The sequence below is a fragment of the Primulina eburnea genome, chromosome 8 (assembly GCF_022965805.1).
Source record: "Primulina eburnea isolate SZY01 chromosome 8, ASM2296580v1, whole genome shotgun sequence".
Classification (NCBI taxonomy): Eukaryota; Viridiplantae; Streptophyta; class Magnoliopsida; order Lamiales; family Gesneriaceae; genus Primulina; species Primulina eburnea.
The window spans coordinates 1,336,181-1,354,022 of record NC_133108.1 but is presented as its reverse complement, the minus strand read 5'-3'; the positions used below and the strand labels follow the sequence as shown (position 1 = coordinate 1,354,022).

Here is a 17,842-nt window from a genome sequence, read left to right as displayed (position 1 = left end):
TTATTAGTATCACATATTAAATATGATATAGTTAGGTTTGATCGTCCTCACCCAATTCAAGTGAGAAAATTTTGAAAAATGACATTCTTTCTGTTTTTAAAAATGATTTCTGTTTACTAAAAACACATAATGCTAAGTGCGATGCAGTGGCGGGATCTTTCTCCCAGTGTAGATCTGTCCATGTTTATCCACTTTGGTAAGTATACCGTTTCTATTTTCGTAGTGCAAAAGTACAACCGAGCTCAATGTCCACCGCCTTTAATTCAATTTCATTACCATATTCCTCTTCATTCTCTGTTCTGCAAATGATTGAAGGGATGCATGCACTTTTTAGTAAAAATCACCTCTACTCTTCGTCCGTTTTTGGAACCAGAGGGTAGTCTGCTCTATTTATTATTCCGCATGTTTATATTATAATAAAGATGGTGGATTATTCAGAAACTCTTCTTCCTCATTTCAATGCATTTCTGTAGTTTAGTGAAAGCATGGTAGAGATCATAGAAGTGTATCAGAGTTCAAATGATTTAAATCAATATATTTATGTAACAAGACCAGATTTAGGTTCCATATAACACAGCAAGTTTTTCAAGCATACATATGCTTGTATCTTCCCTGCCATTTTTCCCTCGAGACTCAAAAAGTGCACATGTGGAAGCATGCCTTATTTATAAAATGATTGCAGTTTCTAGATCTTGGACAAGACAAAAGAATTCTTCATGACACAATAGGAAATGAAACTCAGAGATGCATTGTTACTCAGGATTGCTGCCGGCTACATCTAGCACGAACCTGTACCTCACATCGTTCTTTTCCATCCTCTCAAATGCTTCGTTAATGTACTCCATCTTCACCACCTCTATCATAGTTGTCAAACCCCTTTCCACCCAGAAGTTCAGTAACTCCTCCGTCTCCTTTATGCTTCCAAGCAAACTCCCCATTATCGCCTTTTTTCCTGCATATTGAACATGGCATTTGAATAGGTAGATTGACCAATATTTATCTTTTAGAAATAGGGCTTGTTATAAGAAACAAGGTTTCTAATGACATCAGTATTGGATTAGAAATATGAATTTCTTATATATGGGGTGGATCTGCGTTGCAAAAGGTGAGAGGGGGCGGAGAATCACCACTATCGCGACACAAAAGATTTTGAACTTTAAGCGTGACTTTTCTTGAATTACAAATCTTGCCCTAAAAATCTCTCTCTCCACCATCTCCCAAATTCTTGGATCCTAGTTTGGTTTTACATACCTGTTATCAATTCACTAGCAAAAAACTGAAGTCTCTGAGGAGCTGCCCCGACTATCAACAACTTCCCTTCTGGCTTCAGAAGCGAAAGGTACGATTCCAGGGGATGAAAAGCAGGCACAGTGTCAAGAATATAATCGAGGCTATTCGCTGCTTTCTTCATTTCAACCTCACTGGTACTCAACAAGAAATGATCAGCACGCAAATGCTGCAACGCCTCCTCCTTTTTCTTGTCCGAAGTGCTTATAACAGTAACATGGTGACCCATTGCCTTTGCTATCGTTACCCCAAAGTGGCCAACTCCTCCCAGACCCAATATTCCCCCTTTGAAAACCATTTCAGAACCCATAAACTGTTTCAAAGGACTATAAGCCGTAACTCCTGCGCATAGTAGCGGTGTTGCCTGTTCCGGTGCTAACTTTAGTGGGATTTTAACAGCAAACCTGTTCAACATGTAACTTTAATAAACTCAGATGATGTTCTCGTGCATACAAAAAAAAATTATTTAACTTTTTTGAACCTCTGATGAATAGATATAAAAGAGGAGAATCCTCCATATGTTGGAGTTCCATCTTTGTATACATCATTGTATGCCCAGATTCTGTGATTACAGTATTGCTCCAGATTGGAGTTGCATAAATTACATTCACCACACGATTCAATGATTCCTCCAGCTCCCACAATATCTCCTAATGTGAAGGTTTTAACTTCTGCTCCGAGTTCTACAACTTCTCCTACAACTTCATGGCTTAACGAAACAATATCATCCATAAATGTGAATACACCAGATAAAAATACACATGAAGTAGTATTATTTTTATTTCACGTACCCTGGCACCAAAGGGTACTTTGTAATGCTACTTGTTAGTTCACCTTTGATCTGATGAAGATCTGTGTGGTCTACTCCACAATATAACACTCTCAGCAGCATATAATCAGGCCCTATTTCCCTTTTGTTAAAACAAGTAATCATGAGCAGCAAACTCAGGAGGGTACGGTAGTAGTCTTATTTGGTGAAGGAGAGATATATACCTGAGATGAAATGAGTAAGGAGAAAGACGACCAGATGAATCCATGGCAGCCCAAGCATTCACTTTTCTTCCCATTATTTGTACCTGAAAACACTGATGATGCAGCGGGTGGTAGCTTAATTATGGAAATACTGTATTTGTCAATCTAAACTTACAATCGACAATGAACTGAGAAAGGTACACGCTGAGCTATTTAAAAAGATAATCTCTTTTGCGGATCACTGTGGGCGGCCAATATTATATTCTATAATAATTTAACATGGCAGTTGAAAGTATAATTGAAGTGATGATGCATGCAGTGACTTGAGCAGACCAGCCAATCTAGAGAGCCATTCAATCATTTGTCATACATTAGTTATGGATGGATTCAAGACTTTGCTTCGACGGGAAATTGAGTTTGGGGACGAGGCATTCAACTATTTTTGTGTAATTAACAATCTGTTTACAACCGATATAAATTTATTATATATATATTACTTAAGAACTCGTTAATTATGAATGTCTGGGCTACAAGGATGGAAAACGCAAGAAGAATGCGACGGAATCGAAAACGAAAATGACGCTTTTGAAATAAACAAACTTCACACATGAATGGGCGTGTGAATATGCATGAAGGGGAAACTCTTCTAGTTTGTTCGAGCTCTAAATTCTCCATCGTGGTCCTGGAGGAACGATCTTTAAATTGTTGCGTTTACCCTCACTGCAATTGGCGTTGCTCCTTTGTAGTTATTAATTCAACCTGCAACTATGAATAGACAAATAAATCCCCGATTTTCATGTCCCTTTGACTTGTCTAATTGGGTGAGGAATTAGAGTATGTTTGGCAGGTTAAATTTAAATGTAATTTGTTAATCAATTGTACTATAAAATACAGAAATTCATCATATATGTTTTTGTAAGAAATCGATAATAAAATTTCTCATCAAGATTAAAAGTTGTAACCTTCTGTAACTGATCTTAATTTCACCCAAAATTGATACCACTAAAAATTCAATAAAACGAGACGAAAGTTGATTTTAAAAAAGAAAAGAAAATGAAAAACTTTCAAATATGTGTAATTCTGTGTGTCGTGTATTATTTTATTTTCATTTATTTATTTCATGAGCATCTGTCCATTACTCCATTACAACACCATCTCTGTGTGTGTGTGTGTATTATATTCTTATAATAAATACAAAATAAAGATGATAACAATTACTACATCAGAACTACGCTTCACTTTCCAGAGACATCCAACCCGAATCCGAAAGCCCGTATTCCACCCGATTAAGCTAGCGATCCGCTGCTCTTCATCGGCACCACCATCTATGGACGATCAAATTGCCCCAAAAAAGGTTGTGGTCTGCGGCGGCGGAGTCATTGGTGTTTGCACAGCATATTTCCTATCTAAAATGGGCGCCGCCGTCACACTGGTCGAAAAATCCTCGATCGCCTGTGCTGCCTCCGGGAAGGCCGGCGGATTCCTTGCCCTGGACTGGTGCGACGGTGGGTCCGTCGGTTCTCTTGCACGCGCCAGCTTCAATCTTCACCGTTCACTCGCCCAAGAGCTCAATGGCGCGGAATTGTATGGTTATCGCCCCGTTACCACTCTCAGCCTCTCGGTTACCGAATCTACATCATCGTCGGAGAAATCGAACAGAAAACCTGGCCGCGATGTTCCGTCTTGGGTTGATGGGCCGGCTAAAGGCCCGAGAACAATCGGGACTGTGGAGACGACGGCCCAAGTGCATCCACAGCTGTTTACGAAGACGCTGGTGTCCAAAGCAGTGGAGGAGTATGGGATGAAGGTGGTAATAAAAAAATTGGAAGCGGTGAGTACATCGGAGGGGGAAGTAAAGGCGGTGGTTTTGGAGGACGGCGGGGAGATTGAGGCGGATGCAGTGGTGTTGGCACTTGGCCCTTGGACTGGGAAGTTTTCACTTTTGAGCACCTTATTTCGAGTGTATGGGCTTAAAGCCCATAGCATTATTTTGGAGCCCAAGAATCCTGATGATATCACTCCCCATGCTTTGTTTTTGAGCTACTATCCGGCCCAAGGAGGAAAGCCCATGGATCCTGAGGTGTATCCACGTCCTACAGGTACTCATCCCCTCTAAAAATACGAACTGTGAATGTGTATGAAACTTTGAAAAGTCCTGTGGCGTATGTTGTTTCACTATTTTGGTATTCAGTAATTTTTTATATATATATCGATGATATAACATTTTATGGGTTGACACAGCAAGAAATAATTTCTTCGGTGATGGTAGCGTTTGTTACAGCTTACAAGCATGTGTTTGTGGTACCATTGCAATCAAGAAACATTTGACATTGTACAACTCCTTGAATGACTTACAGGAGAGGTGTACATATGCGGGATGTCAGCCGAAGCAGAGGTACCAGATGATCCGGAGCAGGTAACCGCTGTGCCCGAATCAATACGAGTCCTAAAAACCGTGGCAAGTAGCGTGTCGAGCCACTTAGTGGAGGGGGAAGCTGTGGTGAAAGCCGAACAAGCTTGCTTTCTGCCATGTACAGATGACAGTGTCCCAGTTATTGGTGAAGTTCCTGGCGTAAAGGGATGTTATGTGACGACGGGGCATAGTTGTTGGGGGATTTTGAACGGTCCTGCCACCGGTGCAGCGGTGGCCGAGCTAGTACTCGATGGTCGCGCGACCATCGTTGATATTCAACAGTTTAGCCCCGCCAGGTTCCTTCGTGGAAAGAGATGATGGATGAGGTTATACAAATTGATTATAGGTTTGTGTGTGCCATAAATTCCTGGTATTTCTTGTTTTTTTGGATACATATTTTGACCACCACGAGTTTGGTTCTTGATGGCCTTTTCTACACGGCAAACTGCAGTAACTGGATGTTTATCAAGTGTCCTATCATAAAATAGGTGGTGAATATCCAATTTATCATAACTGGATTTCAAATAACTATCCAAACGCACTTGTCAAATATTAATTAATTTCATAGTGGTTGATAACATGTCACGCTTTCATATGAAATGAATTCTAGGACTTAAATAGAAGGCTACTTGCCTTGTTAGGTCACAAGATATTAGTTTACGTGAAGCATGTCAATTCAAGCAATTGCTAAAATGGAGTCTAGCTAGTATATTGACATTTATTTACAGTTTAATTTGTGACAACATACCAACCTGTAGTATTTATCTTAATTGCCTTTTCATTTGGGTAAATACTTCGATCTAAATATGTAACCTAACATTCTGCCTAGATATATAAATTGCCGGAATTTTATAAATAATTCTCCAAAATTCAAAATTTCTCTCGAAACTATTTATTTTTCTTAGAGCAGATGACATGTTACTTCTGTTTCTTTGTCACATTTAAGGATCCTACGGTGACGGGTTGAGAGCAATAGCCAGTGGGATTCTGGAATAATGATCCCACCAATATTTAATTATTCATACTTTGTCTCGCTTTAATTATTTCGAAAAATAGTTAATTTAAATTCTAAAGAAATATAATCGTCAAAGTTTACAACCCTTTACGATTTTATCTCTTCAATTGTATGAGACATAAGTATGTAACCATAATAATATAATTTTTGGGTCAATTAAACGAACATGAGATTTCAGCACAATACAATTTTTACTCAATAACTTGGGATTTTTTTTTTAAAAAAAAAACGAAAAAGGTGAGTGCAAGATTCTGGGAATATAATAATTGGTCACAAAATGGCAACCCGACATTAAAAAGTCTTTTTCTTTTTCTTTTTTACTTTAGTCAACTCAAATAAAAAAGATTAATTTTATGCTTTGCTTTATTGCAATCCGAATCACGACCAAGCACAAGAAACAACTTTCGAGCTGGGACCTGTTTGTTAATATTAAGGATGAACCACATCGAACCATGCATTCACGGCCTAGGAAAGTCGTCTTAGTTTTTGTATGGATCGTTTGCATTTTTTTTTTAAAAAATATTAGTAGGTTTTGCTATTTCAATATTTTGGATATGCATTTCCAAACAGTCAATAAAATCCAGTATTTTCCACATGAACTAATTAATATGAAAATTTTCAAATATATCAGTTATTTCTATATGATTTGTGTTTTGAGCTTGAAATATAAAAAAATATCGAAATAAGAAATAATTGGATAAAAATGACAACTTGACTAAGGTCTTATGGATTGTTTCCTTAGGCTACGTTTGGTTGAAGGATAGAGTAAACTAATGATTAGTACGTAAATGATAAAGAAAATGATTGTGATAGGATTGTAATATATGGTGTAAAATAATATTATGTTTGATAAGATTTTTAAGTGTAGGATTATTTTGAATTTTTTGATGAAAAGACGAATTTGCCCTTCCCCTTCGCGACGGCGACAGTGGCGGTGGTGGCCGGCGGTCGGGCGGAAATGGTCTGCCGGAAAAGGTCGGCGGGTGAGAGGGCCTGAAACGTCGCTATTAGCGACGGATTTGCCGGAAATGGTCTGCCGGAAATGGTCTTGCGACGGATTTACCGTCGCCGATCTTGTTTAGATCGGCGACAATTTCTGAAAAACCGTTGCTATTAGCGACGGTTTTTGAGAAAACCGTGGTTATTAGCGACGGTTTTTGAGAAAACCGTCGCTATTTGGGACAGATTTTTACAAACCGTCGCTAACTTGAGTTTGAATTTAGGAGAAGGGTAAAAATGGAAAAATAGGAGGTATTAAGAGTGGGATAATTTATCACACCTAAATTGTCAGTATTATTTGTCCAACAAATAGTAGCTACAGTGCGGGCTTTTCAATTTTATCACGGGCCCTCGTATTTCCTAAAAATCCAACCAAACGGGTGATTAGCCGGGATAAAATAATCTATCCCGGCTAATCACCCGAACCAAACGCAGCCTTAAAAAATTTAAAAAAAATCTGTTTTGCCAGAGTTATCACAGTTTGTATTGATTAATTACTGTTGATTTGAAATAGATATCATTTCACATTTTTATTATACTATTCATATAATTTTTATGATCAAAGAAAGAAAATATGCAGTCAAATGGAATATAATTGTAGTAAAAGAAAAATAAAATTAATAGGGTCATAATTTATTTAGGCTGCGTTTGGTTCGGGTGATTAGCCGGGATAGATTATTTTATCCCGGCTAATCACCCGTTTGGTTGGATTTTTAGGAAATACGAGGGCCCGTGATAAAATTGAAAAGCCCGCACTGTAGCTACTATTTGTTGGACAAATAATACTGACAATTTAGGTGTGATAAATTATCCCACTCTTAATACCTCCTATTTTTCCATTTTTACCCTTCTCCTAAATTCAAACTCAAGTTAGCGACGGTTTGTAAAAATCTGTCCCAAATAGCGACGGTTTTCTCAAAAACCGTCGCTACTAACCACGGTTTTCTCAAAAACCGTCGCTAATAGCAACGGTTTTTCAGAAATTGTCGCCGATCTAAACAAGATCGGCGACGGTAAATCCGTCGCAAGACCATTTCCGGCAGACCATTTCCGGCAAATCCGTCGCTAATAGCGACGTTTCAGGCCCTCTCACCCGCCGACCTTTTCCGGCAGACCATTTCCGCCCGACCGCCGGCCACCACCGCCACTGTCGCCGTCGCGAAGGGGAAGGGCAAATTCGTCTTTTCATCAAAAAATTCAAAATAATCCTACACTTAAAAATCTTATCAAACATAATATTATTTTACACCATATATTACAATCCTATCACAATCATTTTCTTTATCATTTACGTACTAATCATTAGTTTACTCTATCCTTCAACCAAACGTAGCCTTATGGAAATACCATTTTTTCCTTTAAATAACAATACCATCAAAGGTGTTTTAATTTGGTGAAGAAATTTGGACTTTTTATTACATGAGCTGTGACTCTTCCTTTTCAATGCATGGATTCTCTCTCTTTCACGCGAAGCTCCTTTCACAAGGCCGCCCCCCTTCTGCATCATAAATACCAGTTATTTAGTCTCTATATCGTTACTTACACTCTCTATGCCTCCAATTCCCGCTCAATTCCTCTAGTTCTAGCTCAGCAGAGACGATGTAGTGATAAATAATGGGCACCAAAAGTTTTGGTACACTACATTTATGGAGATGGAGGAATCTCGTGTTCTTTTTCATGCTTCAAGCTCAATCTTTCGGGCTGAACACTGACGGGCTTCTTTTGCTATCTTTTAAAAACGGTATCTTGAGTGATCCGTTTGGAGTTTTGAAGAACTGGGATGAAAATGATGAGACGCCATGTTCGTGGAATGGAGTAAACTGTGGGACTTCTGGCTCTGAGGAAGCTTATTTCCGGGTTACGGGCATGATACTCCGGGGTTCCGGGCTTTTGGGTTCAATCCCTTCAAATCTTGGAATGATCGAACATCTCAGACATCTTGATCTCTCTGGAAATGTCATTACCGGTCCTATTCCTTCCTCTCTGTTCGTTGCTTCAGAGCTTCAGGTTCTTGATTTTTCGAACAATAACATTTCAGGTCAACTGCCACAAAATTTGACAGCTCTTCAGAATTTAACTTTGATTTCTTTGAAGAACAATTCGATTTCTGGTTCACTGCCTGGTGGGTTTAATTCAGTTCAGAGTTTAGACGTGTCTTGCAATTTGATCAACGGATCTTTGCCTCCAGATTTTGGTGGCACTAAAGTTTCGTATTTCAACGTTTCGATTAACAGACTCTCCGGTGAAATCCCGCCGGAATTTGCGGCCAAAATCCCCACAAATGCAACCATAGATCTGTCGTTCAATGATTTTTCAGGCCCGGTTCCGAATTCTAATATTTTCTTGGGCCAAGACGTCAAATCCTACTCCGGCAACCCGAAATTATGCGGGAAGCCATTAAGCAATCTCTGCTCGGTTCAATCTTCGGTTGCAACACATCTTGATTCTTCTGCGGCACGGGAATCTCCGCCAGCAATCGCTGCCTTACCGACCGACCCGGACACTGCCCCAGGTCCAGCTCCATCTACAGGAAAGCGAACCGGGCTCGGGACCGGGAAAATTCTGGGAATCATCATCGGGGACGTCGCCGGAATGGGATTCCTCATTCTAATCTTCCTCTACATTTATCATCTGAAGAAAAAGAAAAACAAAGATCATACAATAAAAAAAGAGACAGAAATTGCGAAAGATCAATTCGATTGGGCATCCTGTGCAACACCCTCAAACCAACACCACTGTCTAAGAACATGGACTTGCTCAAAGAAACAGAGACAGGGCGCCGCCGCCGAAGATGAAGCTGAAACATCGTCAGAAATCACGACTTCCTTCACTACAGACACCGAAAATGCGGTCAAGAATCGCGAAATCCACGTCCCGAAAGAACAGAAAAAAGGGTCCCTTGTAACTGTCGACGGAGAAAAGGACCTGGAATTGGAGACATTGCTAAAGGCCTCGGCTTATATTTTAGGCGCCTCGGGTTCTAGCATAGTGTACAAAGCGGTGCTTGAAGATGGTACAACGTTGGCAGTGAGAAGAATCGGTGAGAGTGGCGTGGAGCGATTCAGGGATTTCGAGAATCAGATTCGAGTAATGGCGAAATTGGTGCACCCGAACTTGATTCGAATTCGAGGCTTCTATTGGGGTGAAGATGAGAAGCTGATTATTTATGATTTTGTGCCCAACGGTAGCCTCGCTAATGCCCGCTACAGTAAGTTCTCAGTCTTCTGGCTTTTAATTATATTTTTTGGTAATTTGGTGTTTAGTAATATTTTGTCTAATTTTGGTACACTTGACTTGATTTCTCCAACAATTATCGGGCAAGATCGTCTATGTGAAGACCCGCTAATTTAATCAAAGAAATAGCTGATAGAGTTTATATCCGTTTAAAATTTTGTAATTTTTTCGTCGGATAGACTCTGGATAGAATTCAAAATATCTAATTATACGTCGATTTTTTTTATCTTTGAACTCTTTTTTTATGAAAATATATTCAGTATTCTACATGTAATGATTTGATATAAAATTAAATTTGATGAATTATTGAATGAAAGAAGCCATTTATTTGAAAGGACAAGAATTTAACATGAAAGATATTAACTTTATAATTTTTGCATGGGAACAAATGCTAAAGATTTTGAACGGAACAGTGAAACATGAGAATTTGGAAGTCAACTGTGTATTGCTGTCCTTTAAAGGAGAATCGTTAGCTAACTGCGCCTGACAACGAAGTCAGCATTATCCATTTTGCTAGCAGAAGGCCTGGCCCTAGACGAATAGGATATTTATGGAGTCTAACATGCGCTTTGCTGGGTTTCGTTTGTGCAGGAAAAGCTGGCTCCTCCCCTTGTCCTTTACCGTGGGAAATACGGGTCAAGATAGCAAAAGGTGTAGCCCGTGGGCTTTGTTACATCCACGAGAAGAAACACGTGCATGGGAACTTGAAGCCCAGCAATATTCTGTTGGGCCCAGGAATGGAGCCCAAGATAGGAGACTTCGGCCTGGAAAGGCTCGTCACCGCCGGTGACCACAGTTCCAAGGCCGGCGGATCAGCTCGAAACTTCGGTAGCAAACGATCCACAGCCTCCAAGGATAGTATCCTCGATCACACAACCACCGGGCCTACTCCAAGCCGAAGCCCGAGCTTGATCGGAATTTCTCCCTATCACGCACCAGAATCTCTTCGAAGTCTCAAACCCAATTCAAAATGGGACGTTTTTGCATTTGGTGTTGTGTTACTCGAATTGTTGACCGGAAAATCCATCATATCGGATGAAACCCTTCCCGTCTTAGCCATCGGATCTTTAACGTCAGCAGATGAAGACAGGAGCAAGATTTTGAGGATGACTGACGTGGCAATACGAGCTGACGTGGAGGGGAAAGAGGAAACTTTGTTGGCACTACTCAAATTAGGGTGTAGTTGCATATGCAGTGTGCCACAAAAAAGACCATCAATGAAAGAAGTCCTCCAATCAATTGAAAAGATTGAATCCTTGTCATCTTCTCCACCTTACACTTATGTCCAATTGTGATATAAATAAAATTACCCAAATATGTAAGTATAATTTTAATATTATATTATATGACCTCGGAAGAAAAATCATTGACTTGCTTATTGTCTCAAACAAAATATGTGGAAATTTTGTGTTAGGTGGTTTGTTTCAATCTTAAAATGATGATTGGATCTCATGTGAGACCGTCTCACCGATATTAATCTGTGAGAACCCTACTTATATTCACAATAAAAAATAATACTCTTAGCATAAAAAATTATACTTTTTCATTAATAACCCAAATAAGAGATCAATCTCACAAATTTGACTCGTGAGATCGTCTCACACAAGTTTTTGCCTAAAATGATACACCCTTGTAACTTTTTGAAGGGAAAACTTGTGTGAGACGGTCTCACGGGTCGTATTTGTGAGACAGATCTCTTATTTGGGTCACCCATGAAAAAGTATTATTTTTTATACTAAGAGTATTACTTTTTATTATGAACATGGGTAGGGTTGACCCGTCTCACAGATTATGATCCGTGAGACGGTCTCACATGAGATCCACTCCTTTTTGAATGAATACTTTTAGTTAAATTGTCCCATTTTAAGGTATTTCTTTAATTAATTAACACACGCCTATTTATTTTTAAAAATATTTTAATCAAATTGTCTTAGAATAGATCTCTTGTGAGATCGTCTCACGAATCCTTATTTATCAAACGGGTCAACCCTACAGATATTCACACTAAAAATTAACACTTTTAGCATAAAAAGTAATATTTTTTCATTGATGACCCAAATAATATATCTGTCTCACAAAATACGATCCATGAGACCATCTCACACAAGTTTGTGTCATTGTCCTATTGTAATTTACATATTGTTAGTGAACAGCAATCAAAATAATTGCAACCGCTATTCTTCTGTTAATGCATCATGGTCTGATTAATGAACTTAGCCTAAGGTTTCTTAGAACAAGAATGGCGACCATACATATATTATTTAAGTTCTAATTTGATATTTGACCTTAGATCTTAATTAATCCATTAATCTCCTTAATTATACTCCAATTGAGCTTGGATTACGACGCTTTTACGCCCGTGATAATTGAAAAATATCATCATAAAAAATCAATCATTTGTCAAATAGGGCGTGTCTAATTTTGCCGTTGAATTCCTTGTATCGAACAAAATTTTCCTGCATTCAGCTACCTACTCCAATGTTAGAATATTACTAAATTTAAAAACTCGAGTGGACATAAAGTGATGAAATAATAACGATTCTGTATTTTAATAATGTTTTCATGATTTTATTCTCAATTTTTTTTCCTAGAAACAAGTATTGCCGATAAAAACGAAATTTGTGCATACTATTTCGAGACAACAATTATATTTGCTGAACACTGATAACTTGGTCTGCGACAAATTATATGTTAAGGCACGTTAAATTTTAACAATTTCGTCAACAAAATTTTACAGAGATGCTTGACGGGATATAACTGTCTAGTGTAATAATCGTATCTGTTTGGTGGAGCAATAAAAAAATGATATTTAAGTTGTTACATAATTTAAAAGATTATAGTTGTACTGTTGTTGGATCGTTCTGATCAGGCATTTCATCCATTGTTGGATCGTTCTGATTAGGGAGACAACTTTATGCACTGATTGTTTAGGAAATGATTGGTGTTGCAGAATCGACCTCGTTTTTGAATGTGAAAAAATTGAATAAAAAAATGAATCATGCTGGAAATTGTATACAAAAAGTTATTGGCCCGAGTAATTTAACGTCTTTTCTTCTTTTTTTTTTTGGGAAAGATTTAACATCTTTTGTTTTAAAACCTAAAGACGTAGCTTATTCACTTCTTATTTTCATCCCATATCCTTATGCAAATTGTGTTTTAGGTCATCAACAAATTATAAACGAATTATTGGGCTGGCCCAATTCAATAGATCGTGCAGCCTGTACCATTGAAAAGTTCAGCAATCATTTGATGCCCAATCTCATCAATCACCAAATACAAGATATTTTCCACACCCAAATATAAAATTATTATTTTATATTTTAAGAAAAAAACATAAGAAATTTACCCGAATCTAAAAAAATCCTCCCAACTTTTAAAAATAATGAAAAAGTTACTCGAATCTAAAAAAAAATCTTCCCGACAAAATTTCGTTCCCATTTTCACAACTTTTACTATTAATTTCAACAAAGAAATTTAACTATACCATAAGTTGTGCATATAACCATCCCCCCTCTTTCGAATACAACCAAACACAAAACAATTAAGTTTTATTCCATTTTTCTAAAAAACCCACCAAATATTCCAAAATTTTAAAAATTTATCAGAGTTGGTCTCTTGTGAGACAGTCTCACGAATCTTTATTCACAATAAAAATAATACTCTTAGTATAAAAATAATATTTTTTTCATGGATGACCCAAATAAGATATTCATCTCACAAAATACGACTCGTGAAACCGTGTCACACAAGTTTTTGCATATCAAAAAAGCTTCCAATGTTTTTCCATCCACATTCCTTGCTGTATCATATCAATCGTGGACATATTATTGTAGAGTGCTTTTAATACTGCTTTTAAGATTTTATAAATGCCTATAATCAATATTGAACTACATGATTCTACCATATGCTAAATTATTATTAAATCAATCACGGTTACTAATTTATTTTGTCACCTCTGATAATTTATCGAAATTGTCGCCATTAATTTCATTTATTGGTTATATCAACAATTATTAGACTACTTGAAATAATAATTGAATAATTATCAATGATTAATTCATCCATATTTCTTGAAAAATTAGTCCCCCAATGCACGATGGTAACCATGATTATGTTACACCTCCTCCATCAATTGTCCTGTGGACTACTAGTCCTAGGGGAGAAGACAACGTCACACACGATTTAATAGTACGTTCAAGTTTAGATCAACTCTATTAATTAATTTTATGTTAGAGTGAGTTTCATGTGAGATTATTTCACGGATCTTAATATATGAGATGAGTCAATCTTATCAAGATTCACAATAAAAAGTAATACTTTTAACAGAAAAAATAATATTTTTTCATGGATGACTCAAATAAAAGATTTGTTTCAAAAATACGACCCGTGAGACCATTTCACACGAGTTTTTGTCTTTATCTTATGGTGATATCAACGTTGATATATTATTTTATGGTTTTGTAGTGATGAGATAAAGTTGTAGAGATGATGTTGAAATATGAATTTTTATTCAGTTAAATAATTTTGTATTTTTAAAACAAATTTTTTTGAAATAAAATTAAAATTACACATAATAAAAAAATTTAATTTCGCATAATTAAAATTACATATAATTGAAAAAACAAAATACACATATTTAATATTGACAGTTATTATAAAGTTGCTGAATTGCACTACGCATTTTCATATAAATTTTAAATATTTTCAATTAAGTCCATTTGAAATTTGTGGTAATTAACAAAATTACCACATGAATATAATTAGGATATTTTAAATTATTTTCCCATATATTTCTGATTTATTATTATTATTTGGATTTGTTAATATTTTTAAATTTAAAATCGTTGTTAATTTATTAATATTTAAAAAGCGGCCAATTTTTTTTATTTTTTTTTTGGCTTCCATTTTCTAAAAATACACATAAAAAAGGTAAACTTGACCGCACGAAGGATCTCCGTACGAGGCCCATCCACATGATCGCACATTGAAACATCATGTGTGGTTGGTTTACTCAGCAGTTGGCGAGCATCCTCAACTGGATTATATTGTTTACCCATATTAAGAATTCTACTTGCTCCTGTTAGGTCCGAAAGAGTATTGGCCATAATTTCCAACAATTATCTCTAACGTATTGCAATAAAGAAAACACACAGTTGCGAGTTGGTTTATTGGTCATAATTTCCTGCCATAATTTTTTCTTCACGTACTTACATTGTTAACACTTATCCGACAAATATACATAAATATAAACTACGCAAGTCAATTAGACAAGTACAAGATTTTATAATAATTGACGCAATGATAGTCAAGTGTTCCCTATGTTTGTTATTCACATAATCTGCCCCACTGTAGAACATTGATGCATTTTCCTACAATTAAAATTTTATTTGATGAAAATTTTTAAAATAGATTTGTATTGAAAATAATAGTATGTTTCACATTAAGCAAAAACCAAGAAAACTAAACAAGTCCAATGAAGAAAAGTATGCTGAGAATCTTGTTAGTTTTCCTAGATTCCAAATACAATGAAACCAAACTAAGCTATTAAAAATTCATAATTTTCACATTGGATTATTGTCACGAGGGGGGTTTTCTTGTCAGTAACCGAGCACAAAAAATCCCTATCATACAGCAACTTAGATCTCACTGCAGATAATCTTTTCGTGCCTTCATGAACATAACTCCGCATATAAAATTAATATACAAACTTTTTACACAAAATAGTATGTTTATACACTCGACAATAATACAATTTAATATATATTTTTTTAAAAAATACATTTTATGGTGAATAAATCAAGTCGACCCAGATTGCCAACCTGTCATACATGGGAAACTTTTCTGAATTCAAGAATTCATCCTTTTTCAAAAACAACCAAAGACATGGGACACTCATCAGTCATCCCTGTCACTGATTCCTGATCAAACATATAGTATTATTAGGCCTTATGCTTCGCAAAAAATGGTTTTGAATTGTGATGACACTGATATTACTCACAGCCGACAATGAAACTCTAATAGCATCTCTCAGATATAACTCTCCACCCCGATCAAATATATTAAAGGCATAATAGTCATCATAAATCTGAGTCCGGTCCATCGCCAAATTGGCAAGAAACAGATTAAACGTTGCATAATTGATTTGGATTATGATAGAAAACATATTGAAAGAGTTCTCACGAAGTACCACTGCTAATATCAGATTAATAAGAAACCAGAGTGTAGTCCGTGAGGAGCCAATTTCATGTGCTGATCCTGAGCTCTCCTCCTCTTTAACGATGGCTCTGGTGATGATGACACAGATGATGAAAAGGCCCAAGAATCATTAGAGCTATCTGAGCTAAAATAAGCATCAACTACACCGCTTGGACTGCTTGGTATGGACTCGTTTTTACGTTTAGAACGCAGCTTAATGCCATGATCATCCATTATCTCCATGATAAGTTTATGGCATTCATCAACTTTTTCCTGTTTATAATCCATAATCAAGAATTAATGTCTCATAACATTCATTATTAAAGGCGAGTACAAAATATAGTCACCCAAGAGTATAGCTAACCTTGCTAGTTTTAAGCACACTCACAAAGTGATGATGGAGTTCCGTCTCTTTACAAGGCCCGATATCTCTAATAACATACATCATTGTAGCGGCAGCAACAACAGAAGGAAGATATCGTAGGAGACTAAAATCTGTGATAGAGTACATAACTAGATGACATTAGAAGTTGATCCAAAATTCACAAAAAATAACCAAAGAACGAGACAGAGATACTCATCAATACACGTTAGAAGTTTGGCATATATCTACAATCCAACGAAGTGATGATATGTTTATAACAAAATTATTCGATATACATACCGGTGATTATAGAGAGAATCAAACTCTCACACCTCCCCAAAAACTCCCAATGTGGATTAAGTAGCGATCCAAGTCTCCTCATAAAGTGATCAAAGTATGGGATCGGTGTCACGGGATTCATCTTCCATTGAAGTTTAGAAAGTACCAAGAGTTCCATTCTCTGAATAGTCTTGGCCTCGAACAGATACTTTGAGTCTTCTACCTAAAACACGCTCACAAACAAAAGCCAATAACAACACAGTCAAATCGGCGAGCCACTTAGACAAACACCTGCAATGAAGACGCACAAATAATGAAATGGTAATGGAAAAACATACTTGAAAGTCTATCAATAAAGGCACTTGAGTCTCTTCCACCTTTGCTGCCAAAGACACACATGCCACAGCAACCAACTGGCACATCCATGGTTTATCCTTCTGAAAGCAAGGGCTAGTAGCAAATCTATCATAGTAGTTCACAGCTAAAGCAGCAGTCAGGGCATTGAATCCATAGTGGGAAATCACCTTCAAAATCCATACAATGGCATCGTGTCTCACAATTTTTAAACACTCATCTACATTAATTTCTTCAAAACTCAGACGGTCTTGTGTTTTCTCCTTAGACAAAAGGCTCAAAACCTCGTCATCCTCCCAGAAAAGGTCATGCTCAAACAGAAAAATGGGGGTCTTTTCGCAAATCTCGCGAAAATCCTCGACTTCTGGATCTTTAAAGCCAAACCCGATGCTCGAATCTTCGTCAAGACGCTCTTCTTCGCAGTAAAGGGCATCAAATATTGAATTGTAGGGAAGGGATTCTTGTTCTTGAATATGAGAAACCATCTTCTTCAAAGAAGAAAACACATGAGCATCTGCTCATAATCTTTAAAGATTCAATCTTGAGCTCTGAATCATATCTTCTTACGTATGATTTACCCCGGTTTGCCCTTTTTTCCCTCCCTACGATGCAGGAAAGAGAGGAGGGCGTAAGAGGTAGAGCGTTGGGGGCTACCTAAAGAAGAATGCAGAGAGGGCTTTTATCTGAGCCACCCTCCACGCCTGTCCTTTTTCCCCACTTTTTGTTTAAC

General features: G+C 37.1%; 4 protein-coding genes across 4 annotated transcripts; 2 read left to right on the top strand and 2 right to left on the bottom strand.

The window, feature by feature from the left end:
• Positions 1 to 514: 514 nt before the first annotated feature.
• Positions 515 to 2,776, bottom strand: LOC140838246 (probable cinnamyl alcohol dehydrogenase 1). Its single transcript, XM_073204412.1, has 5 exons — positions 2,281 to 2,776; positions 2,079 to 2,198; positions 1,769 to 1,996; positions 1,252 to 1,691; positions 515 to 952 (listed from the first exon to the last, which is right to left on the bottom strand). The coding sequence occupies exons 1-5, from the start codon at positions 2,352 to 2,354 to the stop codon at positions 753 to 755; spliced, it is 1,062 nt and encodes a 353-aa protein (XP_073060513.1). The 5' UTR covers positions 2,355 to 2,776; the 3' UTR covers positions 515 to 752.
• A 460-nt stretch (positions 2,777 to 3,236) lies between these two features.
• LOC140838245 (D-amino-acid oxidase) lies at positions 3,237 to 5,137 on the top strand. Its single transcript, XM_073204411.1, has 2 exons — positions 3,237 to 4,358; positions 4,617 to 5,137. Exons 1-2 carry the CDS (start codon positions 3,380 to 3,382, stop codon positions 4,988 to 4,990), a joined length of 1,353 nt encoding a protein of 450 aa, XP_073060512.1. The 5' UTR covers positions 3,237 to 3,379; the 3' UTR covers positions 4,991 to 5,137.
• Positions 5,138 to 8,078: 2,941 nt separating this feature from the next.
• Positions 8,079 to 11,329, top strand: LOC140838243 (probable LRR receptor-like serine/threonine-protein kinase At4g37250). The gene is made up of 2 exons (XM_073204410.1): positions 8,079 to 9,894; positions 10,512 to 11,329. Exons 1-2 carry the CDS (start codon positions 8,301 to 8,303, stop codon positions 11,213 to 11,215), a joined length of 2,298 nt encoding a protein of 765 aa, XP_073060511.1. The 5' UTR covers positions 8,079 to 8,300; the 3' UTR covers positions 11,216 to 11,329.
• Positions 11,330 to 15,945: 4,616 nt separating this feature from the next.
• Positions 15,946 to 17,842, bottom strand: LOC140838242 (cyclin-D3-3-like). Its single transcript, XM_073204409.1, has 4 exons — positions 17,097 to 17,842; positions 16,780 to 16,981; positions 16,480 to 16,610; positions 15,946 to 16,388 (listed from the first exon to the last, which is right to left on the bottom strand). The coding sequence occupies exons 1-4, from the start codon at positions 17,595 to 17,597 to the stop codon at positions 16,119 to 16,121; spliced, it is 1,104 nt and encodes a 367-aa protein (XP_073060510.1). The 5' UTR covers positions 17,598 to 17,842; the 3' UTR covers positions 15,946 to 16,118.